The sequence below is a fragment of the Chiloscyllium plagiosum genome, chromosome 1, assembly GCF_004010195.1.
Source record: "Chiloscyllium plagiosum isolate BGI_BamShark_2017 chromosome 1, ASM401019v2, whole genome shotgun sequence".
Taxonomy (NCBI): Eukaryota; Metazoa; Chordata; class Chondrichthyes; order Orectolobiformes; family Hemiscylliidae; genus Chiloscyllium; species Chiloscyllium plagiosum.
In genome coordinates, this window is record NC_057710.1 from 9,022,027 (window position 1) to 9,037,782 (window position 15,756).

A 15,756-nucleotide genomic window follows, 5' to 3' on the forward strand; every position below is an offset into this window, starting at 1 on the left:
TTCTTTCTTGAATTTTAATTCCCCCAGCTATCATGATGGGATTTGAACCCTGTCTCCAGTTAGTCCCTTGTTTTCCATCATCTCATTCATTTGTCCACCACAGACATTGAAGCACCTACTTTATGTAGAACTCGTTCTTGGCAGATAGTGTGCAGAAGGACAATGGAAATGCTTTAAGGATGTCCTCAGGTCATACCCAAGAGGTCAAACAGCCTGTCGGCATTCCTAGAAGTCCTGGTTTGTGACCAACAATTGAGAAGAAAGGTTATTCCAGGTTGGCCTCAATCACAAGCAGAGAATACAGCTGGAGCATGCAGAGTAAAGCTGAGGTAGTGAAGGGTGTGCACAAACCTCCAAACAACCGATTTACTTAACCCTTCAAGCACCTCTGACATATGTCGGAGTCTGCAAATTATCCATTGGATTTATCAACCATCTCAGAACACATTGAACTGGGATACAGACAAGTCATCCTTAATCCTGAGGGACCACCCATGAAAAATTCAGTTCCATCCATCACTGAAGGTGAAAATACAGACTAAGCTGACACTGTGCTAAAACAGTGATACTGGCATGGATAGGGTGAAAAGCCAAAAGCCTTTTTTCCAGGGTAAGGGAGTCTAAAATAGAGGGCATAGGTTTAAGATGAGAGGGGAAATATTTAAAAGGGACTTCAGGGGCAACCTTTTCACACAGAGGGTGCATGTATGTATGGAATGAGCTGCCAGAGGAAGTGGTGGAGGCTGGTACAATTGCAACATTGAAAAGGCATCAGGATGGATTTATGAAGAGTGCCAAATGCTGGTAATTGGAAAGAGATGAGGTTAGGCTACCTGGTCAGCATGGACAAGTTGCACTGAAGGGTCTGTTTCCATGCTATACATTTCTGTAAGCCCATTTGGAATGGCATAGCAAATTAGGACCCTTTTTATCTTTCGACCCAGAAGTGTTATCACTCACAACTGAGTGACATTCCCAACATCAAAATCACTGTGACATTTTCTATGTAAACTACTAACCATCATAAGTTATAAATCGCCTGTGTAGTCGATTCAATATTCACATGCAAAGCCTTTTAAGGCCAATGCACACCATCAAAAGTGAAGTCTTTTTCAATTATATTTAATGCATACCCAGATTAAATGTGCCTTCTTTCCTTATTATGTTACAAGTATGGTAACATAAACACCTGCTGTTGTATTTATTGATGCAAGGCACACCCAGACCACAAACTGAGTTGTATTTATTGGTGCAATTCAGCTCCAGCATTATGAAAGTAGATTCACTGTTGCAGACAATAATCAGGGGAGTTTATAAGTGAATTGATTGACTTTAAAGTCTGAAAAAAAAACTAGTCCTATACATCCTGAAAACAGCTCTTTTGGACAGTACAAAATAGACATGTCCAATTGGGATACATCTTTGAAGATGCTACATTTTGCTGGATTACTGGATCAGGATATCCCTCAACCAAGCTAAGTTGATCAACCTATTGTACAGTTTGTTACTGTTTGAAGGCATTCACACCTTCCCTCCTAATTTCACGTTAATGACGCCCCAGTACCAGCCACTTCAGAGAAGTGAGCTTGGCAGAACAGTGCAGGGTTCAGATGAGGTGTCTGCTCAGCTGTGCTGTGTGGTCTGCTGCTTCACGGGGCTCCTTATGATCCGGCCCTCCGTGTCAATGGCAAAGTTGTAATTTTTTGGATTGTCCAGAGCTTCTGCTATCCGTTGATCCAAATTTTCCAGCGTGATGAAATTCTTCACTTCCTCCTGTGAGACAGAAAGACAGAAGGTGAGATAATGATGATCTTGCCAACTTCCAAACTTGCACACCACTTTATATAACCCCAGGGTTTACATTGCACAGCCTTTTTTGATCTAGGGCTTTATGATGCAGTAGTAATGTCCCTACCTCTGGGTCAGGAATCCAGTGTTCAAATATCTGAAGTGAGCCATAATATGTCTGAACAAGTTGATTAAAAATATCTGCAATCTTTGGATGTTTTAGATAGTTGGACACTTGAGAAACTGTCAGAATGCAGAACATTAACAGGCAACTAGGTGGGTATATGAATACTAAGGGTTTAGAAGGATATGGGCCAAATGCTGGCATACACGACTAGTTTAGGATAGCTGGTCGGCATGGATCGAAGGGTCTATTTCCGTGCTGTATATTTCTATGACTCCCTGTGGCAGACAATTTGCAAACTGCATATATTATCACCATTTTTGGGATTTAGATTCAAAATAGAGAGCAGTGGATTCTAGCCAGTCCTATAATGTTAATGGATAAAATATTTATAGTGTTGAGTTTATAACAGATAGAATAAACACATTAAGGCAGTTACCTAATTTTTGACTTCAGGTTAGAAGGACTCAAGACTTCTGTTTAAATGAGGAGAGTCTTTCTCTTCGAGGAAGTAGGTTTGTCAGTTCAATACAGATTAAGATTATGGACTGCAGCACTTCAAGAAGGCAGCTCACCGTCACTTTCGCAAGTTCAATGAGGGATGGGTCGCTCAGCCAGCCACACTCATCTCATGAAAGAACAAGAAATAGGTTATCTCAACTGAAGTGGTTTTCAATCTCTGGATATTCCAAGCCAGGAGAACGTGCATGGAAACCTTTTGGTTGTCAGAAGTGAGAATGTTCAGGACATCAGAACTGTGAAAGGTTCATGGCAGCGGTCTTGGAAATGAACAGGTAAAATCAGCCTCAGCCGAGGGAGAGTAACTGGAAAATGTCAGTTATATAGATACATAGAAGATAGGAACAGGAGGCCGCCATTCTGCCCTTTGAGTCTGCTCCACCATTCATCATGATCGTGGTTGCTTGTCCAACTCAATAGCCTAATCCTGCTTTCTCCCTATAACCGTTGACCCCATTAGCCCCAAATGCTAAATCTAGTTGCCTCTTGAATACATTCAATGTTCTGACATCAACTACTTCTTGTGGTAATGAATTCCACAGGCTCACCACTATTTGGGTGAAGAAATGTCTCATCTCTATCCTAAATAGTCTACCCTGAATTTTCAGACTGTGACCCCTGGTTCTGGATGCACCCACCATCGGGAACATTCTCCATGTATCGACCTTGTCTAGGCGTGTTAAGTAAAGATTTAAAAAGTTTAAGAGACATATTTCTTGGAATTTCGTTTCAGTAATGGATAGTGCTGATGATAGATTGACACCTTGTTTTGAAGTTTGTGCTAGAATGTTTCTAACTGCCTTCCATATACATTATAACGTTCGTCCTATTCTGTCATAAACTTAGGTCCTGTTGGAACATAGAACAGTACAGCACAGAACAGGCCCTCCAGCTCACGATGTTGTGACGACCATTGATCCTCATGTAAGGTAAACCTAATGTACAAACCCTCAAATTTCTTTTACTATATGCATGTCCAGCAGTCTCTTAAATCTCCCCAATGACCTCGCTTCCACAACTACTGCTGGCAATGCATTCCATGCCCTCACAACTCTCTGTGTAAAGGACCCGCCTGTGACATCCCCTCTATACTTTCCGTCAAACAGCTTAAAACTATGACCCCTCGTATTAACAATTTCTGCCCTGGGAAAAAGTCTCTGGCTATAAACTCTATCTATGCTTCTCATTATCTTCTCATTATCAATTAGGTCCCCTCTCTTCCTTCTTTTTTCCAATGAAAAACGTCCGAGCTCAGTCAACCTCCATTCGTAAGATAAGCCCTCCATTCCAGGCAGCATCCTGATAAACCTCCTCTGAACCCTCTCCAAAGCAATCACATCTTTCCTATAATAGGGCGACCAGAACTGGACACAATATTCCAAGTGCGGTCTAACCAAAGTTTTATAGAGCTGTAACAAGATCTCACAGCTCTTAAACTCGATCCCCCTGTTAATGAAAGCTAAAACACTGTATGCTTTCTTAACAACCCTGTCCACTTGGGTGGCAATTTTAAGGGATCTATGTACCTGCACCCCAAGATCCCTCTGTTCCTCCACACTGCCAAGGATCCTGTACTCAACTTTCAAGTTCGACCTTCCAAAATGCATCACTTTGCATTTATTCAGGTTGAACTCCATCTGCCACCTCTCAGCCCATCTATGCACCCTGTCAGTGTCACGCTGCAGGCTACAACAGTCCTCTATACTGTCAACGACACCTCCAACCTTTGTGTCGGGTGCAAACTTGCTAACCCATCCTTCAATCTCCTCATCCAAGTCATTAATAAAAATTACAAATAGAGGCCCAAGAACAGAGCCCTGTGGAACACCACTCACCACTAACTTCCAGGCAGAATACTTTCCTTCCACTACCACTCGCTGTCTTCTGTCAACCAGCCAATTCTGTATCCCAGTCCTCCTAACATTCTGAACGAGCATACCATGGGGAACCTTATCAAATGCCTTGCTGAAGTCCATATACACCACATCCATCGCTCGACCCTCATCAACTTGTCTAGTAACCTGCCCCTCACAAAGCCGTGCTGACTGCATTTAATCAAGCCATGTTCTTCCAGATGGTCATAAATCCTATCCCTCAGAATCCTTTCTAACACCTTGCAGATGACAGACGTGAGACTGACTGGTCTGTTATTGCCGGGGATTTCCCTATTTCCTTTCTTGAAAAGAGGAATTACATTTGCCTCCCTCCAATGGAGAGCGAGGATGCAAAGATCTTCACAAGCGGCGAAGCAATCACATTTCTCGCTTCCCAAAGCAGCCGAGGACAAATCTGGTCTGGCCCTGGCGACCTGTCAATCTTAAAGTTTGTTAAAATTTACAGCACATCAGCTTCTTCAATCTCTATCTGTTCCAGCATGCTTATCTGCTCCTCAATGGGTTCATTCACTACAAGGTCCTTTTCTTTAGTAAAGACAGAAGCAAAAAACTCATTTGGGGCTTCCCCTATCTCCTCGGACTCTATACACAAGTTCCCTATGCTATCCCTGATTAGCCCTACTCTTTCTTTGATCATTCTCTTATTCCTCACAAACGTGTAAAATGCCTTTGGATTCTCCCTAATCCTTCCTGCCAAGCCTTTTTCGTGCCCCCTCCTTGCTCTCCTCAGACCATTTTTGAGCTCCTTCCTCGACTGCCTGTAATCCTCTTGAGCTGAGCAAGACCCTTGCTTCCTCCTCCTTACATAAGCTGCCTTCTTTCTTTTGACGAGAAGCTCCTCTGCTCTCCTCATCCAAGGTCCTTTCTTGTCCGTCTCAGAGGAACACATTTATGCATCACTCTCAACAACTGCTCCTTAAACAGTCTCCACATGTCTATAGTGCCCTTTCCATGGAGCAATTGCTCCCAGTCCACGCTTCCCAACTCACGTCTGATAACATCATAGTTTCTTTTTCCCCAATTAAATATCCTCCCATTGTGCCTGCTTCGCTCCTTCTCCATAGCTATGTAGAATGTGAGGCAGTTGTGGCCACTATCACCAAAATGCTCTCCCACTGCAAGATCTGACACCTGTCCTGGCTCATTGCCGAGCACCAAATCCAAAATGGCCTCTCCCCTCGACGGCCTGTCAACGTACTGAGTTAGGAAACCCTCCTGAACACACCTTACAAAAACAAGTCCTTTCAAACCATCTGCTTGAAGGAAGTTCCAATCAATATTGGGAAAGTTAAAGTCTCCCGTTACAACAACCCGACTACATTCACACTTTTCCAAAATCTGCCGACCTCTGCTTTCTTCCATCTCTCTGCTGCTATTGGGGGGCCTGAAGTAAACCCCTAATGAGATGACTGCTCCCTTACTGTTCCTAATTTCCACCCCTACTGACTCAGTAGGCAGAGCCTCCTCGACAATGGTAACTGCTGTAGCTGTGATACCCTCTCTGATTAGCAGTGCTACACCCCCCTCCTCTTTTTCCCCCCTCCCTATTCTTTTTAAATGTTCTAAACCCTGGAACATCCAGCAACCATTCCTGCCCCTGAGAAACCCACGTCTCTGTTATGGCCACAACATCATAGCACCAGGTACTGATCCATGCTCTAAGTTCGTCACTTTTATTCCTGATACTCCTTGCATTAAAACAAACACACTTTAACTAATCCCTTGGTTCTTTCCCAGGAAATTCCTTCCCACTGGCTGCGCCACCTCTTGCTATTGCCTCAACTCCATCAACTCTCACCTCCAGTATACAGCTCAGGTTCCCACCCCCCTGCCATACTAGTTTAAACTTTCCTGAACCACTCGAGCAAACCTTCCACCCAGGACATTGGTCCCCTTCCACTTCAGGTGCAACCCGTCCTTCTTGTACAGGTCCCACCTTCCCCAGAAGGCATCCCAATTATCTACATATCTGAAGCCCTCCCTCCTACACCAGCAGTGCAGCCACATGTTAAGCTGCACCCGCTCCCTCTTCCTCGCCTCACTATCTTGTGGCACCGGTAGCAAACCCAAGAACATTACTCTGTTCGCCCTGCTCTGCAGCTTCCACCCTAACTCCCTGAAATCACTTTTTATATCCTCAATCCTTTTCCTGGCTATATCATTGGTGCCAATATGTAACACGATTTCTGGCTGTTCGCCCTCCCCTTTCAGAATCTTATACACCCGATCGGAGACGTCCCGGACCCTGACACCAGGGAGGCAACATACCTTCCGGGAGTCCCGATCCTGTCAATCTCCTGTCAATTCTCCTAACAATCGAGTCTCCTACCACGAGTACTTTTCTATTCTGCCCCCTTCCCTTCTGGGCCACAGTGTCAGGCTCAGTGCCAGAGAACTGACCAGTATGGCTTTCCTCAAAGGTCATTCCACCTCCCCCACCCCCCCCCAGCAGCATCCAAAACAATATACTTATTGCTGAGGGGAATGTCCACAGGGGGTCTGTGCACTGTCTGTCCCCTTTCCTCCCCCTGACTGTAACCCATCTATCCTTATCCTGAACCTCAAGAGTGACCAACTGCCGGTAACTTATCTCAATTACCCCCTCAGCCTCCCGAATGATCCGCGGTTCATCCAGCTCAGCTCCAATTCCCTAACAAGGTTTTCAAGGAGCTGGAGTTGGGTGCACTTCCTGCAGATGTAGCCAACATGTGTCCTGTTGTGAAAGAACTTCTGCCTTGCGTGAATTTCTTCTGGCAATTAACCAACTAATCAATTTACAGCATATTTGCGTATGATCTATTAAGCCATGGGATCTGATTGCAGAGTTACCACCAAAACAACACAGCAAGATCCCATAATCAAGACTTTTTAATCAAAAAAATTCACTCATGGGGCCTGGGTGTTGCGGCCGGGCCAGCATTTGTTGCCCACTACTGTTTGCTCGAGAAGGTGATTGTGAGCAACGTTGAGCTGGACAACATTTGGCTTACAGATTAGATTAGATTACTTACAGTGTGGAAACAGGCCCTTCGGCCCAACAAGTCCTCACCGACCCGCCGAAAAGCAACCCCCGGACCCATTCCCCCACATTTAACCCTTCACCTAACACTACAGGCAATTTAGCACAGCCAATTCACCTGACCTGCACATTTTTTGAACTGTGGGAGGAAACCAGAGCACCCGGAGAAAACCCACACAGACAATACCTGAGGTGGGAATTGAACCCGGGTCTCTGGCGCTGTGAGGCAGCAGTGCTAACCACTGTGCCAATGTGTCGCCCTGAGGTCACAAATTAGTGAAGTTTGATCCAGCTTTTGGCACAAAGATTGCCAATTGCATGAGGTTTTGGGACTGCACACTTCCTTGAAGACAGACAGTGGAAATTTTGGCTGGAATGGCCAGCTTTAAAACAGATTTCCCAAATCCAAGACTGCCTAACCATAGCAGAAGGACTGATCATTGGTAGGCGTCAGAGTGCACATGGCTTCACACTCTCCCCCTCTTCCCAGCTGAAACATACACACTAGGAACCGGAGTAAACCATTCGGCCCTTCAACTGATGGGTGATCTTCTATCTCAAAAGCTACATTCCTGCTTTCTTCCCATTCCCCTTGGTGCCTACCTCTCTGTACTCGGTGGAAATAAGTAATCAGGGAACAAAATTGTCTGTAGCAAAAGCAAAAAATGCTCAGCAGGTCAGTCAGCATCTGGGCAGTTCTGATGTAAGGTCACTGAAATGTTGACTCAGTGTCTCTGTGCATTGGTACTGTACAGAAATCTGGATCAAGCTAACTTGTCATTCGGCAAAATCTAGACCAGGAATTGTCGCGTTGAAGAAAATAGCAAATCAGCTCACCCCAATGAGCAACATTACTGAACGCATAATCTGATCATTTAGCTGTAGAAAAGACGTCGTGAAACATGATAGGGTTCAGAAAAGATTTACAAGGATGATGATGGGGTTGGAGGGTTTGAGCGACAGGGAGAAGCTGAATAGACTGGGGCTACATTCTCTTGAGCATCAGAGGTTATAGAGGTTTATAAAATCAGGAGTAGCATGAATGAATAGTCAAAGCCTCTCCCCAGAGTAGGGGAGTCCAGAACTAGACAGTGTAGATTTAAGGTGAGGGGGCAAGAGTTAAGGGTCTTAAGGGACAACTTTATCATGCAGAAGATGGTGCTTCTTTTATCTTTATTAATTTATGGGATGAGGACGTTGCTGACTAGGCAGCATTTATTGCCCATCCCTAACTGCCAAGATTCAACTATATTGCTGTGGATATGAAGTCATACGTAGGCCAGGCTAGGTAACAATGGCAATTCCCTTCCCTTAAAGGACATTAGTAAACTAGATGGGCATTTTTCTGATACTCAAAAATGGATTCATGGTCATCGTTAGATTCTTAATTCCAGATATTTATTGAATTCAAATTCCACCATCTGCCATGGCAGGATTTGAACCCGGGTCTCCAGAAGGTTATCTGGATCGCTGGATTAACAGTCCAGCAAAAATACCATTAGGCCATTGCCTTCCTGTATGGAATGAGCTGCTGAAGGAGGTGGTGAGGCTGGTACAATTATAACATTTAAAAGGCATCTGAATGGGTTCAGTAATAGGAAGGGTTGAGAGGAATATGGGCCAAACGCTGGCAAATGGAACAAGATTAATTTAAGATATCTAGTCAATATGGACGAGTTTGACCAAAAGGTCTGTTTCTGTGCTGTACAGCTCTATGACTATCTCATTGCAGCATCCATGGAGTTTTGATGTAAGGTCATGGACAACTCGGTTTCTCTACAGATTTGCTGAGTACTTCCAGTGTCTTCTGTTTTTAGTTAAGATCTCAAACAGTACGCCACATTTAAAGTATCTGTAGCAGCTCTTCTGGAACCATAACCATCCTCCACAGGCTCCATGTCTGTACAACTCCAACTCTTGTGCTATCCCCACCTCCTTTGCTCCATATCTTTATCTCTTGGGACACAAGCTCTGGAATTACTTCCCTGAACCTCTCTTCCCATCTCCATATTTGACCAGGCATTAAGTGCCTTGTTCTTACATTTTTAAAGCAATGTCATTGTTTATCTGATTATGTTCCTGAAAAGGTTCCTCGTGATGCTTTCCTATGTTGAGGGGATAATATGACGCAAGTTGTTATGACCATAACACTGGAAAACAGAGTCATAAAGCAGCATAGAGCTTTCACACGACTGGTCTAATTGACAAACCAGCTGTCTATGGAGAAACTTGAAGTGAAATTTTGAAATATCTTTAATGATTATCGATTATAACATAACTCCATCAATGATTAATTAATACAAGTACACTTTCAGTGGTAAATGAGAAATATATTTCTTTGGTACAATCTATTTGGCAGCACAGTTTAAATCCAAGAGTTTGTGCAGATAAAAAGATTTTCTTTCTGTCTCGCAGCTTCCCCTGAACTTGAAAAAGTATGAGAGAATTCTGTGAAAATAAACTGTCAGAATTTGCAACTGAATCAAGGTTAGGCAATGGAAAGTGCAGTGACCAAATAGATAGAATGCTTACTTCTCAATTCCCCTTGGCTGAGCATAGTGTGATAGAACAACATAGTGGATGTTTTGCTGTGTATCTAACACGTTTTACCCACCTTATCAATGTTTGATACAAGTGTAAAGGAGGCTTTACTCTCTCTAATCTCACACTGTACCTGTTCCAGAAGCGTTTGATTGGGACAGTGTAGAGAGAGCTTTACTTTATAGCTAACCCTGTGCTGTATCCATCCAGAGAATGTTTGATGGGGGCAGTGTAGAGAGAGCCTTACGCTGTACCTAATCTGCTGCTGTCCCTTTCCTGGGAGTGTCTGATGGTCCAGTGTAGAGAGAGCTTTATTCTGTATCTAACCCAGTGCTGTCCTTATCTGGGGAGTGGTTGAAGTGACAGTGCAGAAAGAGTTTTAGTCTGCATCTAACCCCATGTTGTCCCTGTTCTGGGCGTATCTGATGGGGACAGCATAGAGGGAGCTTTTACTCTGTACCTAACGCAGTGCTGTCCCTGTCCTGGGACTGTTGATGGGGACAGTGGGAGGATTACACTACATGTGTAACAGACTGGAGTTGTGACAATAAAGCTGTTTGTCACACCCACGCTCGCTGTTTACCTGAAGCTGTAGCACTTCCTGTTCCTTCTCCTTCAGGAATTCAATCTTTTTCTTTTCTCTGCTGATGGCTGCCTGGAGTTTCTGCTCCTGCTCCTCTTCTGCCTCTCTTTGGAGTCGCTCCTCACTGTCACACAAAGACACAAAATACAAAGGCAATTATTTAAATATATTTAGGTGTTACTTTGCCTCATTGATTTGCCCTTTCTCTCAGTTTTAAATTGAAACAAATAAAGAAAGTGCTTTTAATACCAAGCCCTTTCACTACCCTGAGGTAACTCGAAGCACTGTGATTTCACACTCCTCTATTAACAACCTTAGAGGTTTTTAAAATCACGAATGATTTTCCATTTGTGGGAGACAGCACAATAACAGACCAGCCTAAAACAGTCACAAAGAAATCAAATCAGGAATTCAGGAGAAACCTCTTTACCCAGAGATCAGGGAGAATATTGAACATGCTAACATAGAACAATTCATGCATAACAGGCCCTTCGGTCCTCAATGTTCGGCCCTAACACAATCCCTACACTGTGGAAGCAGGCCATTTGACCCAACAAGTTCACACTAACCTTCTGAAAGAGCATCCCACCACCTACTTTATCCCTACAACCCTACATTTCCCATGGCTAATCCACGTGGCCTGCACATCTTTGGACTGTGGGAGGAAACCCATGCAGACACGGGGAGAATGTGCAAACTCCACACAGGCAATCGCCAAAGGCTGGAATCAAACCTGGGTCCCTGGCACTGTGAGGCAGCAGTGCTAACCACTGAGCCACTGTGACACCATGGAGCAGTAGTCATGAATTAAAAGGGAGCTCGGTAATCATAAGATGGAAAGAATGGTCATACTGATAGGATGAGATGATGAATGGTGGGAGGAGATTTGAATGGAACATCAAGTTGACAGATCGGTTGGACTGAATAGCCCATTTCTCTGCTGTGAATTCCCAGGAATAATGAGGCTGTGATTAAATACTGGTCAGTGAACTTCAAGGCTCAACAACAAATTATATTTATCTAGTTGTTTTAACATGAAGAAATGTTCCAAGCCCTTCAGGAGAGCATTATAAAACAGTCTGATATTGAGCTGACAAGGTGATATGAGGGCCAAATGCTTGCTCAAAGAGGTAGATATTCAGAATGGTCTTAAAGGAGAATAACAACAAAGAGGCAGAGAGCTTGGGACATAGGTGACTAAAGACACAGGCACCCAACAGTGGAGTAATTAAAGCTGGGAATGTGCGGAGTCCAGAACTGCAGGTATGATGGAGGATAAGGTGTCTGAAAAGTGAGAGAGATTGTGAGGGGTACAAAAACAAGGATGGGAACTTCAAAATCAAGACATTGCTTGACCAAGGTAAAATTGCACAAGGATGACGGGGAAATGAAACATGTTGTGAGTTAAGACACAGGCCACAGAGTTTTTGATAATGATAAAGCACTGGAGATCAGAAAACAAAAGTCATACAGCGCAGAAGAAACTCACCGAGTCTGCATCAACCTATTTACATTAGTCCCACTTTCCAGCATTGGGTCAATACTCTTGAATACTCGGACTTTTTAAAGACTGTGAAGTCTTGCACCTCAACCACCTGTCCCGGATAGTGCTTTCCACACCCTCAGCATCCTCTGGGTAAAAATGTTTGTCCTCAAATCCCCTTGAAACCACCTGCCTTTCACTTGTATCCCCTTGTTACTGATCTTTCAACTAAGGGGAACAACTCCTTCCTACCCACCCTGTCCATGCCTCAATCTTACAGACCTCTATCAGATCTCCTCTCAGCCTTCTCTGTTTTAAAGAAAACAACCCAAGCTTATCCTGTCCCCCTGAGGAACTGAAATGCTCCAATCCAGACAACATCCTGGTAAATCTCCTCTGCACTTCCTCCAGTGCAACCACATCATTCCTGGAGTGTGGTGACCAGAATTGTACACATTACTCCAAAGTTTTGTCAAGCTCCAACATGACTTCCCTGCTCTTATAATCAATGCCACAATCGATTAAGGTAAGTGTCTTGTATGCTTTCTTAACTGCCTTATTAACCTGTTCTTCCACCTTCTGGGATCTGTGGACAAGCTCCCCAAGATCTCTCTGTTCCCCTAAGCTTCCTAGTGTCCTGCCATTCATTGAATACCCCCTTGTCTTAGTCCTTCTTCCAAAGTGCATTGCTTCATACTTATCAGGGTTAAATTCCATCCGTCATGATCTTCTCAACTGAACAGTCCATCTCTATTTTCCTGTATCCTAAGACCTTATTCCTCATTATTAACCATCTGGCCAATTTTTGTGTCATCTGCAATATTATATATCACTGCCCCCTCATTCTCATCAACATCATTTATAAATATCATAAACATTAAGGGACGCAGCACTGATCCTTGGGGTATGGTACTGCACACTGGAATCCATTCACACAAATAGTGATCACCTTCTGTATCTTATCACTGAGCAAATTTGGATCCAATTTGCCAAGTTACCCTGGGTCCTATTTGGGACCTTGACAAAGGTTTTGCTGAAATCCACATAAGCTACATCAACTTCATCAGCCTCATCAAAACACCTGGTCACCTCCTTGAAGAATTCAATCAATCAATTTGTTAGGTATGATCTCCCTCTGACAAAGTTATGCTGACCATCTCTGATCAAATCCTGCCTCTCCAGTAGAGATTGATTTTCTCTTTCAGAACTGTCCTCAATTGTTTCCCTATGCTAGAGAAACTCTCTAGCATAGTCTGGCAACATCTGTGAAGAGAAAAACAGAGTTAATGAATCAAATCCCGTATGACTCTTCTTCAGAACTCAGCTGTGGATGACCTCAGAAGTGGAATGTGGAAGACGAACTTGGAGTGAATTGGAACAGTTGAGGCTAGTCGAGAGGTAAGTAAGGCACAATTTCAGCAGCAAATGTATGAGACAGGTGAGGTTGAGTAATGTTACAGAGGTGGAATTAGACAGTATTCAAAATGGCAAAAGCAAGAACTTGGAAATTCACATCAAGAACAAATGTGACACCAAGACTGCGAACAGACTGGCTTCATCTCAGACTGCCACCAAGACGAGGGATGGGTCTGTAGTTAAGGAAAAGAGATTGGAAATGAGGAGAAAAAAAAAAGTTTCAGTCTTCTCAATATTTAACAGGAGGAAAATTCTGCTTGTTCAATACTGGAAGTCAGAGTCATAGATAGAATCATACAGATACTTCAATCCAACTCGTCCACGCCAAGTTTCCTAAACTAAACTTATCCTATTTGTCTGAGTTTGCCGACATCCCTCTAAACCTTTCCTATTCGTGGGACCTGTATAAATGCCTTTTAAATGTTCTAACTGTACCTGCATCTACCACTTTCTCAGGCAATTTATTCCACATATGAACCACTCACTGAGTAATAAAGTTGTCCTTCAGGTTCCTTTTAAATCTTTCTCCACTCACCTTCAAAAATATGCCCCTAAGTTTTGAACTCCCCCACCCTATTTTGCTATTCAATTTATCTATGGTCTTGATTTTATAAACCCTTAAGGTCAGCCCTTAACCTCCCACACTCATTAAAAAAGTCCCGTTTATCCAGCCTCTCCCTATAACTCAAACCCTCCAGTCCCAACAACATCCTGGTAAATCTTTCCTGACCCCTGTCCAATTTAATAATATCTTTCCTCTAGCAGGGTGACTAGAACTGCACACAGTAATCCAAAAGTGGTTTCACCAATGCTGTGTATAACCTCAGCATGACATTCCAACTCCTACACTCAATGGGCTGAATAACGAAGACAAGTGTGCTAAATGCCTTCTTAACCACCCTGTCTACCTGTGATGCATCTTTCAAAGAACTATTAACCTCAAACCCTAGGTCTCTCTGTTCGACAACTAAGCAGTCTGATAATCTTGTAACTCACAAGTGCTGAAGAAGTCATACCAGACTCAAAACGTTAACTCTGTTTCTCTTTCCACAGATGTTGCTAACTTTCTCCATCATTCTCCATGTTGTTGCATTAAAGGATGTTTAACTCACCGGATTTTTTGGAGTCGTTCATTCTCTAGTTTATTGAAAGCCATGAGCCTCCGATGTTCTTCAGCTTCTAGCTGTGCTCGTTCCTCAGCCAATGAGCCCACCTCCTCTTCATAACGCTTCCGAAGCATTTCCTCCTTAAACTCAGCCCTTCCATTCCAGGGGTGAAAGAGAAATATGGTCAAATTTTACTTACTTGACCTTTCAGATGTGGATGTATAAAACTCACCACCAGGTCTCAGCGACTCGAGCCCAATCTTGCAGCTTCCAGTTCCCTGACATAAGGAACGAACAGCATCAATGGTGGCTGACTGGGTAACACTCTCTTGTCAGAATGTGTGGCTATATAGCCCCATTCCAGAGACACGAGAAAAACATCTATACAGACATGACAAGTGCAACACTGATGGAGTGCTGCAGTGATGCAGGCTTCATGTTTCAAGTAATAAGTGAAACCAAAGCCCTATCTACCCACCCATAGGTGGAGGTTAAAGATCCCACCGGAATATTACAAAGAGCAAGGAAAATCCCTGGGTTATCACCAGCTTTTGTCCTCAAGAAACAGAAGATCCGATCATTATTGTATTAATATTCTTATAATGATCTGTACGCCCTTGTGGAGTATGTTGAATTTCGTTCATGAAAAGTATGATCAGGCTTTAGGAAAACAGAAAATAGGAACGTGCATCAGCCATTGTGTCCAAACCTGCTCTGTCATTCAATAAAATCATAGCTGACCATCCAACTCAGTATCACATTTTAACTTTCTCCCCATATCCTTGATACTTTCAGTCCTAAGTATATCTACGTCCCTCTCGAACACCTATTATTGACAAGGTCTCTCCCTCACCACCCCCATCCCTGTCTATTATTGACCATGACCCCACATCCTCATCTCTTACTGATGGGGTCTCTCCCCTTCCAACCCATCGCTGTGGATTATTGATAGGGAACCACCAAGCCCGACCACCCAATCCTCCATGTCCATGACAGATGGGGTCTCCCCCACCTCTCGCCCGTCTATTACTGACGTGGTCTCCCCCCTAACCGCCACCTATTGTGAAACGGGGTCTCCTTCCACACACCCCTGCCCTGCCTATTACTGACAGGGTCTTTAAACCCCCCACCACCTTTAGTACTGATGGGGTGATGGGGTCTCTCTTCCCCCCCCCTCCCCTTTAATACTGATGGGGTCTCTCCCTTCTACCCACCCCCCCCCTTTAATACTGATGGGGTCTCTCCATCCCCCCTCCCCCTTTTTAATACTGATGGAGTCTCT

At 43.8% G+C, this 15,756-nt stretch overlaps 1 protein-coding gene across 1 annotated transcript in view; it reads right to left on the reverse strand.

Annotated features, from left to right (window-relative positions):
• Nucleotides 1-1,223: 1,223 nt before the first annotated feature.
• The window catches only part of mrps26 (mitochondrial ribosomal protein S26), a 19,845-nt gene continuing 5,312 nt past the window's right edge, over nucleotides 1,224-15,756 (reverse strand). Inside the window, exons 2-4 of the mRNA XM_043694186.1 lie at nucleotides 14,481-14,627; nucleotides 10,470-10,593; nucleotides 1,224-1,773 (exon numbers count right to left, since the gene is read on the reverse strand). Of these exons, the coding sequence (XP_043550121.1) occupies nucleotides 1,624-1,773; nucleotides 10,470-10,593; nucleotides 14,481-14,627 (421 nt within the window). The 3' untranslated portion in view covers nucleotides 1,224-1,623. The remainder of the gene's footprint in view (nucleotides 1,774-10,469; nucleotides 10,594-14,480; nucleotides 14,628-15,756) is intronic.